General features: G+C 43.0%; 1 protein-coding gene across 1 annotated transcript; it reads right to left on the reverse strand.

Annotated features, from left to right (window-relative positions):
• Nucleotides 1-252: 252 nt before the first annotated feature.
• Nucleotides 253-18,490, reverse strand: LOC138756480 (CTD small phosphatase-like protein 2-B). The gene is made up of 7 exons (XM_069922967.1): nt 18,422-18,490; nt 14,301-14,412; nt 7,522-7,584; nt 5,095-5,174; nt 4,254-4,380; nt 1,139-1,234; nt 253-585 (listed from the first exon to the last, which is right to left on the reverse strand). Exons 1-7 carry the CDS (start codon nt 18,463-18,465, stop codon nt 466-468), a joined length of 642 nt encoding a protein of 213 aa, XP_069779068.1. The 5' UTR covers nt 18,466-18,490; the 3' UTR covers nt 253-465.
• Between the last annotated feature and the right edge of the window lie 2,482 nt (nt 18,491-20,972).

Raw genomic sequence — 20,972 nt, forward strand, 5'->3', positions numbered from 1 at the left:
ACTTTTTCTTGCACTGTTATTAATTATTTTGCAAGGTGACGTACAAATGTTTACACTGTGAGGCTGCCACAAAACAAGGAATTTCAAGACAATAAATTCTGATTCTGATTTGCCTGCAAAGTAGTTCTGAGGGTCAATTCTAATCCACCGTGTGGGGCAAATAGAAAGTTATCAGCAACTTAAAGTTTCACTTCATCTAAACCGAACTACTTTCAGATTCAAACTGACCATTTAACAATCTAGTAAGAAACATTCTTTTGTGATATCTTTTATTTGTAAATTATGGAACAGCCAATTGTGATTTGGCATTTACAGTTTTTTAAAAAAGCAAAGTTTCTCCAACAATCAGAAAGAAAAACAAGGCATTGTAATTTGCAGCTTTTAAGTATGCATAATGTTCCAGGTGGAGGATTTTAAATCGGCATTCTAAAATGAGGCACAGTTTTTGGTGCTCATTATGCATCTTCAGTTGAGGGGCACAAGGCCACTGGTTTTATTTGAGTCCACCTTCCCTTCAAAGGCAAGCCCTCCTGTTTTGGCCTCTCTGGGTTGACAAGTCCTCTGAATCACAGGCCTGACATCATCCTCCAAAAACAAAAGTAGTTCATAGTTAGCACATCACCCAAAACAGAGGGCAAATTTGACAAATTCAATGGGAGAAAAAAAAAATCTTTCAGTAGCCCAATTCATTAGCTAAGGGTCTGTAAATATATTTATGTCAAGGATGGATAGATTTTTACATAGTTGGGGAAAAAAGGCAGGTAGTTGATGAGTCTCTCATCAATTCTTGTTGAATTTTGGAACAGGCTCGATGGGCAGGATGGCCAACTCCTGCTCCTATCTCTTATGTTCTTTTGATTAATGGAGAAAACTATTTGCACTCAGTTTGTTCCTTCGACACAGTAAGATGACCCACAATTGTTTATCATACGCATTAGAAAAAAAATGACTTCAAGCTATAGAAATACCAGGGCAGAATGAATCAAAGACATTGGTTTAAAAAGGGATTTAGAAGAGAATCCCAGAGAGTGGGGCATTGCAGTGAAGACAGCCATCTGCAGTGCAGCAATTACATTTTCGGGCACACCAAAGGCTAACAAAGCAGAGCTGTCGATCTTGGATTCTCATCCACACTTACCAATTCTGCCAGCTTTTTCAGAAACGGGACGAGTTTGCACAGCTCCTGGTCTCTTGGATTTTTGAACCAGCTTTTGATCAGAATTGCATTTGCATTCTTGGAGGAGAAAATAGAAATGTTTCTAAAAGCACACCCTTATATTGAGAAGCTTACTTCAAGAGTAGAATTACTCCAAAGTGTGGAGACTGCACCACTAAGTTAGATGACAGGACCCACCATGGTCCCTGCTTCAATATTGTGCATACCACATATTGCCCGAGATTTTCATGGACCACATAATAATTTCAGTTGGTTCGCAGAAACACACCCAATTCTTTGAAAATGTGTGTCCAGTTTCATCCTTAAAGTTCCTTTCTTTCCCTTGTCCCACCCACCCTATTCCCAGTCCCTAACCTGTAGTTCAGATCCAGCACAACTTCTAATGCAATGTTACTCATCTCGGATCAATGGAGCAATACTTCAACCGGCCAAGAGTGGAAGGATTTCATGAATCAAAAAAATATCAGAATAATCAGGAAATCACTTTAATGATTAAACCAGAATTAAGCTTAGATTCTAATTCAATTAGGTAGGAATGCATTAACATGGCACAATATGAAGAAGCAAAGATGGTCAGTGTTAAAAGACCAATGTCAATTGTAGAGAATGACTGAGATGGAATTGTATTGAAAACTTACACATTCTGAAGGTCTGGACATGTTCAGACAGGTCATATATTGAAAGCAGCCAGGATTAGAACATATACCTTATATCTACCAGGGATACACTAATGAGGACTGGGGCACAAACCAAAACCCCAATTAAAAAAAAAATACTATTCCTGAACTCAATCATGGGCAGAGATTACCAAGTCGATAAAAAAAAGATTCAAAGTTGTTTCCAAAGCCTCCTTGAAGAAATGCAGCATCGTTGAACTCCAGGGAAGCTCTTTCTCAAAAGAATCGGCGTGGATTTGAGAAGTTTCGAGTTCACACATTGGAAACAAAGAGACTGAAGAAGGAATGTACCCCCTCAACCTAATCTCTTGATGACCCAGCAGCCACTTCTACCCCATCTGTGGAAATGCCCTCATTTTACCCTTACTGGTAACTTCAGAACCCACAAAATCAGGACAGAATTGATCCTTGATCCTCAGGGTCTGCACTAGAAGAGCAAAAAATAACCAAAGAAGGGATTTAAATAGCCAAAGGACCATGTCTCTGAAATGACAGGATGTGATACAATTAATGCGAGGGTCCTAGTCAAGGAGCAGTTCAATCTGCAAAGCAAGCAAGGCTGAGGAATCTGCAAAAGCCACATAGCTGGTAACAAGGAATTAAAAAAAAAGATCAGGTGCAAGTTACATTGGAATTCAAGATCAAAAAGAAAACATGCACACACAAGCATAACCACAAGGAAAAGCCAACAGGACAGGTAAAGAGGCCTATGCCAAGTCACAAAGAGGTCAAGCCTCCAAGATATTAAGAGGTTAGGACAATAGTTGTGACATAAGACACTAAAACCCCAGAGGATGAAACCCTGCAAAAGGTAGTGGACACAGCCCACAGGCAAAACCCTCCCCACCACAGCTATAGGGAACGCTGCTGTTGGAGAGCAGTAGCAATCACCAAGGATCCACACCACCCAGCACATACTCTGTTCTCGTTGTTACTCAGGGATGGCACCGGGAGGATGAGGGAATCCTCAGGTATTGCTCCCCCCCCCCCCCAATGGTCACAGTCATCCCTAGCCATCAGACCCATCCCACTCCCTCCTGTGTCATTGGCGTATAGGTTGATGTATGCTAGTGACTCTCCACCCGCCCCCGGCTGCACGACTAGCATGTGTCAAGCATCAGCAGCGTCTAGTGATGCTTCATACAATAAAAAAACAGTGCCCTCCTGTCCCATGTTGGAAGGATGGTCTCAAGGAGAGGTAGGCTCCTGCCAGCACCCCCCCCCCCATCCCTATCGAAACCTGCCAGCAAACCCCCCCCCCCCCCCATTCACTGGAGTCAGTCTTTCCTCACCAACTCATTAATGCCCCTCTCTAACATACGTTCTGACACCGACACCGTAGATACCATCAGGAAAGAGGTACAGGTGCCACAAGACACACACCACCAGGTTCAGGTTCACCATCAGACTCGTTATCAACAAACTCTATCAGGGATTTATTTAAGGACACTTATTTTTGCACTTTATTGAGATTTTTTTCTCTCTGTATTGCAGTTTATTCACATTTCTTTATTTCTTTACATGTGTCTGTTGTGCACAGTATGTTTTGAACTACCAATAAGTGGTAATTCTGTTGAGCCCACAGGAAAAAGAATCTCAGGGTTGTATGCGAGGTCATGAATCTACTCTAACATAAATCTGAATCCATTAGAGCAGTGGTTCTCAACCTTCTCTCTCACATCCCACCTTAAGCAATCCCTTACAATCACAGAGCCCCGACAGCATAGGGATTACTTAAAGTGGGATGTGAGTGGAAAGTAAAAGGTTGGGAGTCACTGCATTAGAGAAACTCAGCAGGTCACGCAGCATTTATAGGAAGTAAATGGTAATCAACATTTTGGACCTGAGCCCTTCATCAAGGTATGGTCAAAAAAATAGGCAGGAACCGGAATAAATAGGAGGAGGGGGATAGGAGAACAGGGTTAACAGGTTAGAGGTTATAGGTGAGAGGGTAGAAGAGGAAAAAAAAGCTACAGTGATAGGGAGGGGCTAGCTTTCTGAATGGAGAGGGAAGGGAAGAGTGTAGGCATCGGAAGAGAGGAAGACAGTGGCAACTGTAAATGGTGATATCTTCAGTGTGCCTACTGCCAGTTTATGATTCAGCGCAACACCAGGAAGACAGAACTTGCTGTTGCTCTCCCCTAAGTGGGCTTCAGAAATGGCCCAGGGTTAACTTTCACACCCACGGCTGGATCAATTTTATGAATGTCTCGAAATCAACTAATTTGTGATGCCTCTCATTTTTGAAGCCAAACTTGCCAATTTAAAAATATGAAAATCCATCTTGTGCATCATCAACACGGACCCCCTACAGTGCTCAACACAGCAAATAATTGGCAATTTTTAAAATCAAGCCCCCAATAGATCATGATCAAAAAGTAACAAATTCTCTATCGCACCTGGTCTGCAAAACCTTCAGAAGAACGGTCTACAAAAACCGTCCTTGCCAGATTCCTTCCTAAGACCCTCAGTTCCCTGATGTAGTTCCCCTTGACACAGGTGCAGTGTTTCCGATACAGTCGATGCCTGGAACAAATTCAATTTCACGGATTAGGGATTTAGTCTAAAAAGGAAAGCAGTGGTGAGGGAGGGGGGAGGAGAAGAGGGAAGGAAACACTTCTAAATAATTTTTCTCCTAAAACACTTTGAACCCAACTTGTAAAGCAGTCAGATTTGAGGGCAGAAATAAAGCTGCCAATTTGTCCAAATTATGGCGTGGGAGTGCCCACGTAATCCGACTCTACGATACTGAGCAAGAGAACACTGTCGGGAGTGGGGGTGGGGGGGCTTCCTTCTTTCTGCCCTTTCAGGGAATATTTCCATTTCCATGGGCCCTTTTACATCCATCTGCAATGCAGGCAATGACAAGGTTGAAGCCCTAAACGGGAGCCAAATCATTCATTACGTATGTTCTGTATACAACAGTCTATGCCAAGCTATTATTCTGCCGAGTCCCACTGATCCATAAGCATCCTGTAGCCCTCTATACCCATCCCATCCACGTATCTGTCCAAATCTTTCTTAAATGTTAAAATTGAGCCTGCATTCAGTACTTTAGCTGACAGCTCGTTCCACACTCCCACCACTCTCTGTGTGAAGAAATTCCCCCTCCAATTCTCTGGCTCCACACCTGTGGATATTTTAAATATTTCTCCTCAAATACACAAGCACTCAAGATTGCAAGTAGCTCAATTCAGCAAGAGTTAGCCAAGGTTTCCTGTACAAATAAAAGCAACTTGCTTGATGATCTGCCTTTGTGGGTCCAATATGTCCATCAATTTGTCAGTGTAATCCTTGGTAGCAGAGGAGAAGAGGATAACCTAAAAGCAAAAGCAGCATTTGATTAAGATGGATACAGAGTATTGGCCAACAAGAATTCCACCAATAATCAAGAGTTGTTCAAAATCCTGAGCTCACACCCTTACCTCTGGAATTGTTCTTTATTATGGTGTAGCAGAGGCAGAAAGATTGGTGTTGTGGTTAGCGCAATGCCTTTAAAGCGCCAACGATCTGGACCGGACTGGGATTCAAAACCTGCATTGTCTGCAAGGAGTTTTCACGTTATCCCAGTGTCTGAGTGGTGTTTCAAAACTACCAGGCGTGCAGGTTAATGGGGTGTAAATTGGGTGGCACGGACTCGTGAGCCAAAATGGCCCATTACCATGCTGTATGTCTAAAAAATTTAAATCTATTACGAGGAGAACAAAAGCATTAGTCATCAGAAAGGGGGTGCAAGGCCAGAGTTGGAACCCAATGTTATTTTTGACTTCTTCATTCCCAGTAATGTAGTGAACTGGGCAAATGAGCAAGGTGCCAAGTTAAATCTGCTTCATTCTTTCAGCCTCACTCCTACCCTGATGGATCCGCAAGTGAAGATCATTTACATTCTCCACATCTTTATCCAGTACAAAGCACATAAACATCAGCACCCAATGGGATAAAGTTGAGCTGGGAAGCCATTGGTCACTGGTGAAGTATAACACAGCCTCACGTCAAAAGGCAAATAACCCTGCTCCAAAGAGACGGTCACTCACTAGCTTAATGAATAGAAGCAAAATAGATCCTTAGGGTAAATTTAAAAAGATAACAGTCAACCTCTTACATCCTCCACTGGTCTAATCTTTCCTCAACAAATGGTGCTAATGTGACTCTTGACAGGTTTGCAGAATTGAGTGCTCTGGACTTCATAATTATAAGGCACCCATTCCACCTCGATGTACCAAATAACTAAGGACATTTCAGAAATTTCTGCAAGAGGCCCTTCAACTTCTACACTAACCCCCCCCCCCACTCAAGGTCTGAAGGAATATATTACCAGGCCCTGGGGATTTATCCACCCTTATTTGCTTTAAGACAGCAAGCACTTCCTCCTCTTCAATCTGTGTAGGTTCCATATCCTCACTAATGGTTTTCTTTACTTCCCAAAACTCCTGAGTGAATACTGATGAAAGTGAAACCATTTAAGGTCTTCCCATCTCCTTTGGCTCCATACAAAGCCAACCAATCTGACAACAAATCTAACTTAGAACTTTTTCCCCCTCCCACAAGTGTTTTTAAAATTAAAATTTTTAGATTTTACATTTAAAATTTAAATTAAAAAAAAAAATTTCAGCCCATGACCCTGTGCTGCTCAATTACTGTACAACCCCCAGTACATTATGAACATAGGAGGAAACCAGAGGCCCTGGATTAACCCCACGCAGAGACGGGGAGCACGTACAAACTCCTTATCGGGATTCGAACCAGAGTCCAGGTAGCTGGCACTGTAACAGCGCTGGGCTAACCACTACGCTAACTGTTTCTGCCCTTTTTAATTTGTCAATTAAACAAAATGTAACTGAGGGAATGTAATGGTATCACTTCTGGTTATCCCTATATCCTTAACAAAAGTTGCCCCATTGTACCATGGAGAGCATTCTGGCTGGTATGGAGACACCAACAATCAGGCAAGAAAAACTCCAGACTGTTAACTCAGCCTGCGACATCACAGACAGCAGACTTCACTCCCTCGAGGACATTGACATAAGGCGGTGTTAAAAGAGCAGCCTCTATCCTCAAAGACCCCCACCACCCAGGCCATGCCCTCTTCACTCTGCTACCATCGGGGAAAAGGTACAAGACCCTAAAGATGAGCACTCAACGGCACAAGGTCAGCTTCTTCCCCGCTGCCATCAGATTCCTGAATAATCAATGAACCAAAGACACTGCCTTACTTTTCGTGCACTATTATTATTATTATTTTTTTAATCGTATTATCGAAAGAACAGGACTTGCTCACGTCAATAAATTCTGATTCTGAAAACGAGCACATCCCCTTAGAAACATGAATAAAGTAAGAGCTCAAATTCAAAAATAAAATCAAGGCAAGTAAAATAAAATTGTATGTTACTTAAATGAGAAGGAATTGCAGAGCCATGGAATAGATTAGATAGGTCATTGACATGGCCAGCATCATGTGAATGAGCTGATGGGCCTGTCTTAATGTTGTATTGTTCCATGCTATTAACTCACTTGTTTGGATTCGTGCAAAATCTGTGGCCACAAGATTACAAACCACCTTAAAAGCATAATGCAAGTTAAGAAGCTACAGGGCATCAGGCTGACAACTAATGGAATCCCAACTCTGGGGCATTGCAAGATGAGGCAGGTTCTGTTCAGAATTTTTACCTCATAGAACTGGGAGACGCTTTCAAGGAATTCTCTGCAGTAAGGCCTCAGCCTCACATGGACCTGAAAAACAGAAAGAAAAGCAGTGAGAATGCTGAACGACCAAAGGAACTGCTCATGCTAACCATTGGACACTCTCATATGTACAAAACAATATTGTAGAGCGCATTGAAAGAATCAAAAGGCTTGTTGATCCAAACCAAGGGTCTTATTAACTAGAAGATTGGAGCATATCATATGTAGGACGACCAGTCCAGAATGACCTGGTCTGGCAAGGAGCAACCCTTTAAGACCTGCCAGTAGGCGTGGCTACGCTCTCAGCCAATCACAGTCATCCCACACTACAATCTGTACATTTACACATTGGTGATAGAATCTGTATTATCACAAATATTTATTAATTTGTATAGATGAAATACTTGTCCTGTATATGTATTATTTGTCTGCATGTGTGTTATGACTGGTTGAGTGTGTGTGTTTTGCACCAAGGACATTGTTTTGTTGGGTTGTATTTGTACAATCAGATGACAATAAATTTGACTTGATAGTCATTAACTCAAGGCCCCATCTCTTCTCTTGGATGGATGCTAAAGTTTCCATTGCACAACTTCAAGGAGCAAAGGAGTTACCCCTTAACCCTCACTAAAGCAGATGATTCATCATCATAATGGTGTCTGTTCAAACTTGTGGCACATAAATCAGCTGACGCTTCCTGCATCACTGCAAAGATTAGGCATCAAAAGCAATTGAATGAAAATACCTTTAAACAAAATTATTTTTAATTGTGAAAGCAATACGATAGAATCAAATTTTTTTTCAAATTGACACAACCGGTAATTTTCTGATAAATTTCTGCACCACTAGGCCTTTGTAGAAATACAAGAATGCAAGTAGTTTCATTTTATTTGTGTGTGTCACAATACTACTGTCCAACTAGGCTGCAAGATGACCAAATCCAGGATCCAATTAATATTCTACTGCTAGATTGTTTTAAGCAATGTTTGCACCATCCCATCTTACAACTTCTTCTTCGTCCCTCCATCATCTTTTCTTTTGCCCCACTTCTCCTTGGTGCCTTCCTGCAGCACGAGCATTGAGAATGCGCGACTGAGTAGAGGCCGACAATGTTTTGGAGAATCTTAGCCTTGGGTGATTAGCCTCCATTACTGAGGATGTGCTTTTGGGCAAAAAAGTATCATGCCATTATACACTCACAGATGCATTGACTGCAGACAAAAGCTGTGCTACAGGTGTTCAATCAGCAGCATGTGGGATGTGGGGACATCCCGAGCAGTTTCCAGATAATGAACTCCGCTATTCCACCCAACATGAGACTCAATGGTCCATTATCAGGGTCATTGAGGAAGCATTAAATGAATCCCATTGTTCTGCAGTTCTGGAGGAGGGCTGAACAAGGAGGACTAAAGACTGTCTCAGTGAAACCAGCGACAGCCACTGAATAGTTCACAGCATTCAATTAAACATCAGCTGTAGTCAATCTGCACAGCATTAAAATTACATTCATACAATATTCATGTTGTATAATTGCATGATAAAGAGGCATGTGGGCAGCATTCCGAGCAAGGATGGTCATTAATTGTGAGAAAGATAATCTGCAGGCCTCACTGTTATGCAAGTTGGGAAAGATATTGGGAATGGGGATATAATAAAACTCAACTCTGTGGGGAGCGGAGGGACATTATACAGTTGGACACCAATCAAATCTGCAGGAACACAGACCAGATTGTTTCGCAGTATTGCCTCATAATGGAGCCTCATAAACTAAGCCTCATTTGGTTCTGCAGGGCAGACCTGAAGCAACAATGATGTTAAATTATTTACATACAATGAATAATCAATCCCACGCCCAGTCAACTCAGACCTCCAATTTAAACAAAGAACCTGGGAACTGATAAATAAACTTCATTATAGAACATAGCATTGAGTACTGCAGCACAGTACAGGCCCTTCCGCCCTTGATGTTGTGCCAACCTATATATTCCTACCAAAAAAACAACTCTCTTCTTACCTCATCATCTGCTTTAATTTCACTCAAAGAGTCTCTTAAATTCCCCTAATGTTTCAGTCTCCACCACCACCCCGCCAAGGCATTCCAAGCACCCACAACTCTCAAAAAAACAGCCCTGGTATCTCCCCTCACTTTGTACAGATGTCCTCAGGTGTTTGCTACTCCCACCCTAAGATAGAGATGCTGGCTGTCCACCTTACCTATGCCTCTCAATCTTGTAGACCTCTTAAGTCACCTCTCATTCTTCTTCACTCCAAAGAGAAAAGTCCTTGCTCTGCTAACCTTGCCTGAGGACTTGTTTTCCAATCCAGGCAACATCCTGGTAAATCTCTTCTGCACTCTCTCCACATCCTTCCTAAAACGAGGTGATCAGGGGTTTATAGAGTTGGAACATGGCCTCTCGACTCTTGAACTCAATTCCATGACTAATGAAGCCCAGCATCACATAGGCCTTCTTAACTATCCTTTCAACCTGGGCAGAAACCTTGAGAGATGGATGGTTTGGGACTCTGTTCCTCCTCACTGTTAAGTATCCGACTATTCAGCTTTCAGGTTTGACCTTCCAAAATATTGCATAGAAACAGGCCCTTTCAGCTCTTCTATGTGCCAAATTATTTTTCTGTCTAGTCCCATTGACCTGCACCCAGTCCATAAGCCACCCCCCCCCATACCTCTCCCATTATCTTAATTTCTCCCAAATTCTTCTTAAATGTTAAAATTGGGCCCACATTCACCATTTCAGTTGGCAACACATTCCACTCTCTGTGTGAACAAGTTCCCCCTAAATTTTTCCCCTTTCACTTAACCCATGTCTTCTGGTTTGTATCTCACTTCCCCTCAGTGGAAAAAGCTGATCAATATTTACTCTGTCTATCCCCCTCAATTTTAAATATCTCTAGCAAATCTTCTTTTATTCTTTCTACGTTCCAGGGAATAAAGTCCTAACCTGGTTAACCTTTCCCTTGTAGCTCATTTCCTGAAGTCCGAGCCACATCCTAGTAAATCTTCTCTACACTCTTTCTACCCTATTGATATTTTTCCTGTAATTAGGTGACCAAAACTCCACACAATACTCCAAATTTGGCCTCATCAATATACAACCAGGGCCAGCACAATAACAAGTATTAAAGGGGGGTATTAGGGTAACGGTAGGGGGGCACAGTCCAATACTCGTAACCTCACTGATCAAGGGGTGGGGGGGATGCTGGTGGATGCTGGTACCTGCCGAATGAACATTAACCTCTACGTCTGTCCAACAAAGCAGCTGAAAGCCCTGCTTTTATTGTGTGGAGAGTCACAAGCGTACATCAGGCTAGACACTAGTAAAGCTTGACACACGTTAATGACATGGGTGGGGGAAGTGTGGGTCTGACGGTGAGCAATGGCTGCTAGCCCATGGGTATACAACTTTACCATAACATCCCAACTCCTGTACTCAACCCTTTGATTTATGAAGGCCAATAATCCAAAAGTTTTCTTTACAACCCTATCCACCTGTGACATCACTTTCAGGGAATCATGTATCTGTATTCCCAGATCCTTCTGTTCTTTTGCCCTCCTCGGTGCCTGACCATTTACTGGGCATGTCTTTTCTTGGTTTGTCCTTCCAAAATACAATACCTCACATTTTTCTGCATTAAATTTCATCTGCCATTTTTCCAGTTGGTCCAGATCCCTCTGCAAGCTTTGAAAACCTTTTTCGCTGTCCACAACACCTCCAATCTTGGTGTCATCTGCAAACTTGCCACATTATCACCTAGATCACTGATATAGATGACAAATAACAATGATCCCAGCACCGATCCCGGAGGCACACAACTAGTCACAGGCAACCAGTATTGCACTCTCTCTACTTGGTACCTCTATATATTGATTTAGAAAACTTACCTGAACACATTTGACAAACTTCAAGACATCCAGCATTTTCACAGTATGGGAGTCCCAGTCAATATGTAGAAAGTTAAAATCTCCTATTATCACAACCTTATGTTTCCTGCAGCTGTCTGCTATTTCTCTACAGACTTGCTCCTCCAATTCTCATTGACTATTGGGTGGTTTATAACACAACCCATGAATGTTCCTCAGCTCCACCCATATAGCCTCATTAGACGAGCCCTCTGGTCTGGTCTGCCTGAGCACAACTGTGATATTTTTCCTGACAAGCAATGCCACTCCTCCCCCTTCCATCATGTCTGAAGCAATGGAAGCCCTGAAGATCAAGCTGCCAGTCTTGACCCTCCTGCAACCAAGTTACAGTAATGGCCATTATGTCATAATTCCACATGCCAATCCACACTCTAAGCTTGTCTGCCTTTCCTACAATACTCCTTGCATTGAAATAGATGCACCTGACAACATTTCCACCACATTCAACCCGTTGACTTGGAATGGTACATGCAACTTTCACATCATCTTCTCCCTCCTCCACTCCTCTATCTGCTCTAAAACTCTGCAAATCTAGTTTTAACCATCCAGAGCAGTACTAGCAAACCTTCCCACAATATTATTAGTCCCCCCCACAATATTATTAGTCCCCCTCCAGTTCAGAATCAAACCGCCCCCTCAGAACAGGTCCCACCTTCCCTGGAAGAGAGCCCAATGATCCAGAAACCTGAAGCCCTTCCTTTAAGATGTATTATCCTCCTATTTCTAACCTCACTAACACATGGCACAGTTAGCAATCCTGAACTCACAACCCTGGAGGTCCTGTCTTTCAACCTAGCGCCCAACTCCCTGAACTCCTTGCAGGAACTCCTCACCCTTCCTATCCACATCATTGGTCCCTACATGGACCACAACATCTAGCTGCTCACCCCTTCCACCTTAGAATGCTGTGAACTAGATATGAGATTATCTCGGACCCTGGCAGCAGGAAGACAACATACAATCTGGGATACTCGATCCCTTCCACAGAACCTCTTATCTGTCTCCCTAACTATGAATCCTACAGCTAATCTCTTCTCCTCCCTTCCCTTCTTAGCCACAGGACCAGACTCCGTGCCAGAGACCTGATCGCTGTGGCTTGTCTGTAGTAGGTCATTCCCCGCCAACAGTATCCAAAATGGTATACTTGTTATTGAGGGGAATGGCCTGCCTGTTCCCTTTCCTTCTCTTGACTGTCACCCATCTACCCTTCTCCTGCCTCCTTGGTGTGATAGTGACCCTGTAACTCCTGTCTATCACCCCCTCTGCCTCCCAAATGATCCAGAGTTCATGCAACTCCAGCTCCAATTCCTTAACTCAGTTTGGCAGGAGCTGCAGCTGGATGCACTTAAAAAAAAATTAGACATACAGCATTGTAACAGGCCATTTCAGCCCACGAGTCTGGACTGCCCAATTTATCCCAATTAACCTATAACCCCAGTATTTTATTGAACAGTGGGAGGAAACCGAAGCCCTCAGAGAAAACCCACACAGACATGGGGAGAACATATAAACTCCTTAAAGAGAGCGCAGGATTTGAATCCTGGTCTGGTCACTATCACTTGCGTTGCAAAGGTGTTGCATTAACCACTGCACCACTTCTCACAGATGAAGTTATCAGGGATACTGCTGACTTCCCTGCCGACCCACATTCTGCAAGTGGAGCATTTCCCTGCATTACCTGCCATTCCCATTGGTCTATGACTAGAGGAAAAAAAAACCTGTGCCTACCCGCTGAATTCTTTTTGTCCTTCAAATAGGGTGGCCCTTACTTACTTCAATTCCTGCACCACCACCTCAGCCTATTCCTGTCAAAGCCTTACCCCTCTGACTCGGCCCACTCACACTTTTATAGTGATGTTTGGGTCGCCTGACCTCGAAAAAGCCTTGTTGCTTTTCCACCTCGCGTAACTCAAATGTGTGGTTGGAAGGAGAGAAGTACGGAAGGAACCAAAACTTGACTGTTTCATAGGGAAGGGGGGACCATAAGTGTTAAGCAGAGTCCTACGAGGGCCATAGCTAAAAAAAAAATGTTGGAAATGGCTGGAGGTAGAGGATGCTACAACACTGTTCCAGGGTACAAACCACTTATTCTGCAACACTACCTTTCTTCATGGAGAGGACCAAGTGCAAAAAAAAATAAAAGAGGATTCCTTGTCTAAATTTAAATGAGAAAGAAACCATTCAGTGAAATCCACGTTTAACAAGGACCTTCAAGAGGAGAGACAGAGCGAGACACTCCCTCGGCCACACCCCCATGTGGGCTCTGGGTAGGGCCGGTCACCACTGGTGACATAACAGAGCTTGCATGGGCTGTCAACGGGCAGCGACACAGTCACCTGCAAGGAAGGAGTGAATTGGGTGGCGTGGGGGGGTGAGGCAGAGCAGGGCAGGCTGGCGGGGGGGGGGGGGGGGGGTGGAGTGGTGAGGATTATGGTGAAAAAAGAGAATAAAGGTTGTTTTCCTAAACAAACAGTGTGAATTCTCTTTGTGCGGCGAGCATTTAGCAATTGGTGACCAGTAATCACCTGTCCTGGCTCCCACCACAAACCTGATTCTGTGCTCAAGTCTTTTCAGTGGAATTTGAACCCACATTCAACCTGGATCTGTGACTGAAATCTTGACATTGCACCAAGAAGGGGATATTCTGTTCAAAAAGGGACATGGCTCATTCTCACTTTTCATTCATTCACTGATCCAACATTGACCTCCACTCATCTGCACAATACTTTATTCATAGTGGGACCTCAGTGCAAAGATTCCTCTCATTGGGTGGGATTACTTTGGGTATTGCTGGTTACTTGTTGAAATGTATCAGGAAACTTACCAGCCCCAAAACAAGGGAATAATCGGGTACACTGCGGGTTTTCTGAGGAAGAATCGATATTTGAGATGTCTTTTCTGTGGAGCAGTTTTGCAATTCCTTGCAGAATTTGTATCTAAGAGGGGGGAAAAAAATTAGTATTTTGAATTATGAAGTGGTTGGGTACTGGAATACATAGCAGAGGATAAGGGTGTTGATAGATTCAATTGCAGCATTGGAGGGAGAACAAAGAAAGTAAACACAAAGGTCTGTGGACATGTGGTTGAAGTAAAAATACAATGCTGGAGAAACTCAGCAGATCAAACAGTCTCCAGCATTGTGTATTTACTTGGAAAAGAAAAAATTTGCACGGCAATGGGGAGAAATCAAGGGATCGGAACCAGCTCAATTGCTCACGAAGACCTGGTCTGGACTGAATGGTCTGAATATCAGACTTCTGCCCTGTAGCCATTCTGTGACTGTAGAGAAAGTGCTTCAGAGTCTTTCAGAATGATACAAAGTACCGGGCATCTTTATCCACAGTGCAGACCCTGACCCAATAACGTTGCTTAACCATCACGTGAATATTTCCAGCAATTATGACATGTTTGGGAAGTTTACGTAATCTGGAGACAATTCTATAAAATTTAAAAATAGACAAGGTAACAGGCCATTTCGGCCCTCGAGCTTGTGCCGCCCAATTACACCCGACTGACCTACAACCCCTGGTTCGTTTAGAAGGGTGGGAGGAAAGCAGAACACCTGGAGAAAATCCATGTAGACTCAGGAAGAACGTACAAACTTATTACAGACAGCGCAGGGTTCTAACCCAGGCCTTGATTTCTGGTGCTGTAACAGTGTGGCACTAACCACTATGCTAACTATATGCCATCCTAATCCTCCTCCTTCTGAATATGCATTTGAATTCATGCCAGACGTCCTCACCAAGCTGATTGTGACGTTTACAAACACCAAGGTAGTCAGTGTTCCCAGTGTTTAATTAAAATTCTACTGGCTTCCAATACACTCCCACATGCTCTCCATTCGTCATGGCAAACTTTTCTTCATTTAGAACTCAAACAATTCCTCAAAGTAAATCCCCCAGCTCCAGACTAACATCTTTGTTTTTAAAAAAAAGGCAGCCCTGCCACTGGAGAGGACCGGCTGAGCGGAGACACAGCACTTCTCCGCAGGGTTCTACCACCCAGTACAATCACCGATGGCTCTGTACAGGCTTTTAATAACCTGTAAAAGGAGCTAACAGTGGTTTATTTTTAAAATCCTGCAACCACGGGGCCTGGGCCCAGAATGGCAGTGCCTATATTCAGCAGTGGCCTTGAAGGGTTGCAGACTCCAAGGAAGTAGAGGACTGGCACAGAGCATCAGAATACAGGGGGACCACCCCCCCCTCTTCCAGTTGAGAAGGAGAAGCAGAGGAGGCGACCCTGCAGGATGGCAGCGACCAGTGAGGTTCCAGTGAGGGGCTCCGAGGCTGGATAGGTGGCGGACTGTTGGTGATTCGAAGCAAGGAACCCACGCAAGCTGCAGGCGACTGGCTAAAGAGGTGCTATGCATTAGAACCAAGATGAGAGAGGGAGAGGGAGCTCTGAGGGCTTCCTGATTGTGGCAGAGGTTTGGATCTGAAGCTCAAGTTGCTGATGGTTTGGACTGAAAGCCGTGTGGCTGCAGGAACACTGGAGGCGAATCCACGGACACTCAGCGATTCCGTGGTGGTGGGGGGTGGGGGGGGGAGACGGGAGGGACTTTCTTTTGCTTCTCTTTCTCCAATTGTAAGGGGTGCCGGGCAATTTCTGCTGATGGTGAACATTGCCTGACTTACAATAGACTAAATATTTTCTGTTTTATTACATGACAATAAACAAATCTTGATACCTCGATCAAGATTGAAGATTCTAGCTGGAACCAACAAATTACTAAAAATCATTATTCGGTGCCTGTACATCAAACAGTACAAGCACAAGATCTGGCCCTTTGGGTTCCATGTCTGTGTCAAACGCTACACTCAAATTTGGATGGCACAGTTAACACAACACTTACAGCACCATGGGTTCAAACTGGTGCTGTCTGTAAGGAGTTTGTTCCTTCTCCCTGTGTCTGCGTGGGTTTCCTCCCACCCTGTATGCCAATTGGGGTATTCGGATGGCATGTGTTTATGATCTGGAAGGCCCTGTTACCATGCTGTATATTTAAATTTTAAACTATTAACTAAAACTTTTCTCTTGCATTTGACAGATTTCCCTCCCATTATATTCAGGAGTCTGTCTAAAAGCTGCTTGCATTGTTTCATCTTCCACCAATGCCCCTGACAGTTCATTCCAGGCACCCACACCTCACTTGAATTTCCCATCCTCACCTTAAACACATCTTCCAGACTGTGATACTTTTACCCTGGGGAAACATTGACTATCCATGCCTCATATTTTTATCAATTTCTATCAGGTCATCCACCCCAGTGCCTTTGTTAACATTTAAAATAAAAACTCTTTACACTTTATTTTGGAGACAGAGAATCAAAGTGCATTAATTAAGCAATCATGATCAAACTGTGCATCAGATCAGATTTCAGGGACTCCATGATCAATGTTGTTCATTTTCTACCCTGAGAACATCCCTCCTTTGGAGTCAGTATCCTCTTTTTCACTGGAACCTTGTCGCAGGAATTGATGGCCAATTTACTAGTTAAGGGTCCAGTGGGAAAGTGAATTGACACACCAGCATCAAATCACACCAGGATTGACGGCCTCGACCTCTCCTCGCATCCCCAGCGCAAGTGCCGATTAACCCAGTGTGAAAAGGACAAGTTGCATCTTGGGACAAAAATGTTGAAGGTAGACTCTCCTATCCCCGGGGATGACTTGTAGTCAGTAGCCTCTTTTAAACTGCAGCACCTGGGTCGCCCTCCTGGGACCTGGGTGCAGTTACTGGGGCAAAGGTGCTGGAAGTACCTTTCAAATTGCAGGGGACAATCGACCCATTAAATCGCCATCCCCTGCAGTGACTCACTGGAAATACTGCTGGATGTTCAGATGCTGGCTACCCGGTGACGCACGCACTCAAGCGCTGATGTCACCGGAATAAGCGGGTCGGCCATTTTTGTTCTCAAATCACCTGTGGACGTGACCTAGGTAAGTTTAACTGGGTTCCCTGACTACCTTGAGGTAGGTCAGGGACCTGATTGGATTCCAAAAGGGATGACCGGGTCAGACCATTTCTAACTGCTGCTTAACTGGGGCGCTAACCAGGCAATTTGTCTGGTTAACCCCATTTTATACGGCAATTTGAAAGGGCTTTGTGTGAAAGCAGGTAACGTCCCAGTTAAAAGTGGCCCAGTGGGAATAGCAAAAGTGACTTCTCTAAACAGGCCAATTAACTGGGATGCCAGTAGAAAAAAAAGGCTAGTGATGTATTGCATGGAATCAGGCCCTTTCATCAAACAAAAATTTACCTTCACGTTAACACCACTTCATTCTTCGTTCATTGTAAAGAAATTACTTTAAAATTAATTCTCAAATATTTGTGAAAATAAGCAATGCAATTATTAAAAACAGAAAAACACTGTTGGATACGTTCAGGTCAGGCGTCATTATCTGCTGTTATTCCAGTTCCTCTAGTTTGTTTTAAACTATAATTTTATTAAAAACATTGTCGATCGATCAATTAAATTTTTCTTCTTCCCTAAAAGACACATTTCTCTACAGATGAAACATTCACTCATTTACAGTAAAAGTCCAAAAATTCCAGATGGCAGAAATCTGGACCACCAGAGAATCCGGACTTTTCAAAAACTCTCACAGTTTTTACAGTTAGCGAGCTTTTTGTGCGCATGCGTAATTGCCACAGACGCACAGCGGCAAAAAGCGACCATGCGGAATCATGGAAATGTAAGGAAAAAAGTTTTTCTTCTTTGTTTTTCATATAAAACATTTTTATATGAAAAAATGTTTCGTTAATAAACGTATCCGTTTGTCTCTTCTTCATTCTCCTTAAATTTGAGTTTTGAAAGCACAGCCTGAGAATCCAGAAAATTTGTTCTGACTCACTCCCTGACCAGTCCAGATTTTAAACTTTTACTCTACGTCTGACCAGGTCTTTCGGGCTGCAAAAGAAACTCTGCCTGAACTCACTGATTAAAGATTTCTTTCTCATCATTCAAAGAGGTTGCAGCCATTGCAAAATTGATGGGGAAAATCAACTCTAGGGGCTGGGGCACCAAGTTTCTGTCCAAATTTCCATTGGTCTCCTTGCCTGTTGGGGCAGAGAAAACTTTATTAAAACTTGGTAAAATAATTAGCATCAAAAACACTGATTCCACCATATGATTGGACTACAGAGACAGGCCATGAATCAGCCCTTCCTTAGAAATTCTTGTCCTGTTAATTTTCTTTCAGTGAAAATGGATAAATATTTAAAACAAATTAAGATCTGCGATGACAGGAAGAAGACTATAGTAAAAAGGAAACTGTCCCAGCAACCGCTCAGTGGATGATTAGGTAATACCTCTGCTTGCTGAATTAATTTTATCTCCAAAACAACATTTAGTCACACAGTCCAACCTTGAACATCCTGAACTCACCATGAGATGCTGAAGGAGAGATCGGAAACAAGGGCAGGGTTTGGTGATGATTCCTAGTTACGGGTCCATGGTGTTCATCCCAGAACCTCACCCGTCTCTTGGATTTTATTGCAAGGGAAGAGGTTTCAAACCCTGGAAGTAATAAACTTCAATGTAAAACAAAACAGGTCAGATTGAGTTAAAAGTAGAGACAAAAGAAATGTTGCCTGAAATAAAAATATTGAAATCGATTTGTCACAAAATACTCTGTAGCAAGAAGGATTCTCTAACATTCATACAGGAGCAATATTACATAGTACAAAATTGCAATAAAGATTATTTGGTTCCAAGTGAAGGCTGCTTGCTGTTGTAGGAGTAAAAACACAAAATGCTGGAGAAACTCAGCAGGTCAAACAGTGTCCTTTATATAGCAAAGGTAAAGATACATCACCAATGTTTCCGGCATGAGCCCTTCATCAAGGTATGAAGTATGTTGGCAGGCGCCCAAACAAAATAGTGGATTGGCAGGGGAAGGAGCCCAGTCCTAAAGGCAAGAGGTAATACGTGGATAAGGGAAGCAAGCAGGGGGAGGAGAGATAGCCCTGTGAATGCGGAAGGAATGAGGTGGAGGGTTGGAGAAAAGGAGACAAAAAAGTTCATTCAGGTATCTGACAGCTTCAAGGAAAAAAAAAACCGGTTAAGCCTATTGTTGCACTCTATCACACACTTGAGCCTTACGCCTGATGGGGCAAGAGAGTGTGTCCAAGGTGTGATGAACCCTTCAATATATTGGCTACCTTTCCTTGATGGCAGGAGATGTAGATTAAAAAACTTAATGTTCCTGTGCAGGATTGAAGGAAATATGTGACCCCAAAACGCTATTGGCTCATCAGTGCCAATTGGAAGAGCTATCCAACCTCATCCCACCTTATTTTTTAAAAACTGTTTGTTTTGATAAATGAAGCATGCTGTATTTGTTAATGAATAAACTATCAAAAGGTACCTGTTTATCTCTTCTTTATTCCTTCTTAAATTTGATTTTTAAAAGTCCTGCCTGAAAATCCGGACCAACCCAAATCCTGAGCTGTCTGGATTTTCGGACTTCTACTGTACCCACTGAAACTATGGCAACAGTTGGATACTTACAAATGAAGACAATTCTACAAAATGTACACTCATTACACGCGCTGCCCTACCTCTCTTGAGCTCTGCCTTCTGCCAGTGCTTTCTTGGCAATCTTGTGGCTCTGGGTGTGATTGTGAAGGAATCAGGTGGATTGTCAAATGTCAGAGCTGGTTTGGTCTGGTCCAGAAAGAAAAGAAATGGGAATTAAGGGATCAAGTCAGTAAAAGCATTTCACTTTTGGCACCTCTTGTCAGGATATGCCCCAGATGAAAAAAAAAATTGAGATAATCAGCAAGGTCATCTCCAAAATAAAGTCTAAACATCTTGCTGTTTGTGGCTCAACTGGTGTCACTCTCAGCTGGCAGTCAGGGTTGTGGATTCAAGACCTACTCCAGAGACTTGGATCAAAAATGTGGGATGACGCTGTCAGTACATTATGGAGAGTGTTTCACTATCAGCGTCCTGTACCTTCAGAGGAAATATTAAACAGAAACCACTACGAAAATTGCTATACAACATTAATAACATTAAACCATCTCATCATGTCATAAGCACCAAAAATCTGTGTTAAATTTTAAATTTAGACTTACAGCCTGGTTACAGGCCCTTCCATCCCACGAGTCCGTGCCGCCTGATTGACCTACAACCCCGGTATGTTTTGAAGGGTAGGAGGAAACGAAAAAGCCACCGTGCTCTTTGATCTACATTGACTCAGGTTTTGCTAAACCACAATTTTAAAGTCCTTGTGTTTGTTTTAAAATCCCTTCACTATTTCATTGCCCTTTAGCTCCTTAATCCCCTCTTGCTCTTTACCCCTCCAAAAATATTGCACCCCTACTATTTTTAGACTCTTGTACATCCCTAAATTCCAGTCTTTTGTAATCATCAAATCTAACGGGTCCGCGCTTGGTGAACTTGTCTTGGTGATAATCACATCCTCAAGCTTAAACCTGAACCAAACTTCAAAAAGGTTCAAGTTTAGGTCATGGTCCAATGTT

The sequence above is a fragment of the Narcine bancroftii genome, chromosome 3 (assembly GCF_036971445.1).
Source record: "Narcine bancroftii isolate sNarBan1 chromosome 3, sNarBan1.hap1, whole genome shotgun sequence".
Taxonomy (NCBI): Eukaryota; Metazoa; Chordata; class Chondrichthyes; order Torpediniformes; family Narcinidae; genus Narcine; species Narcine bancroftii.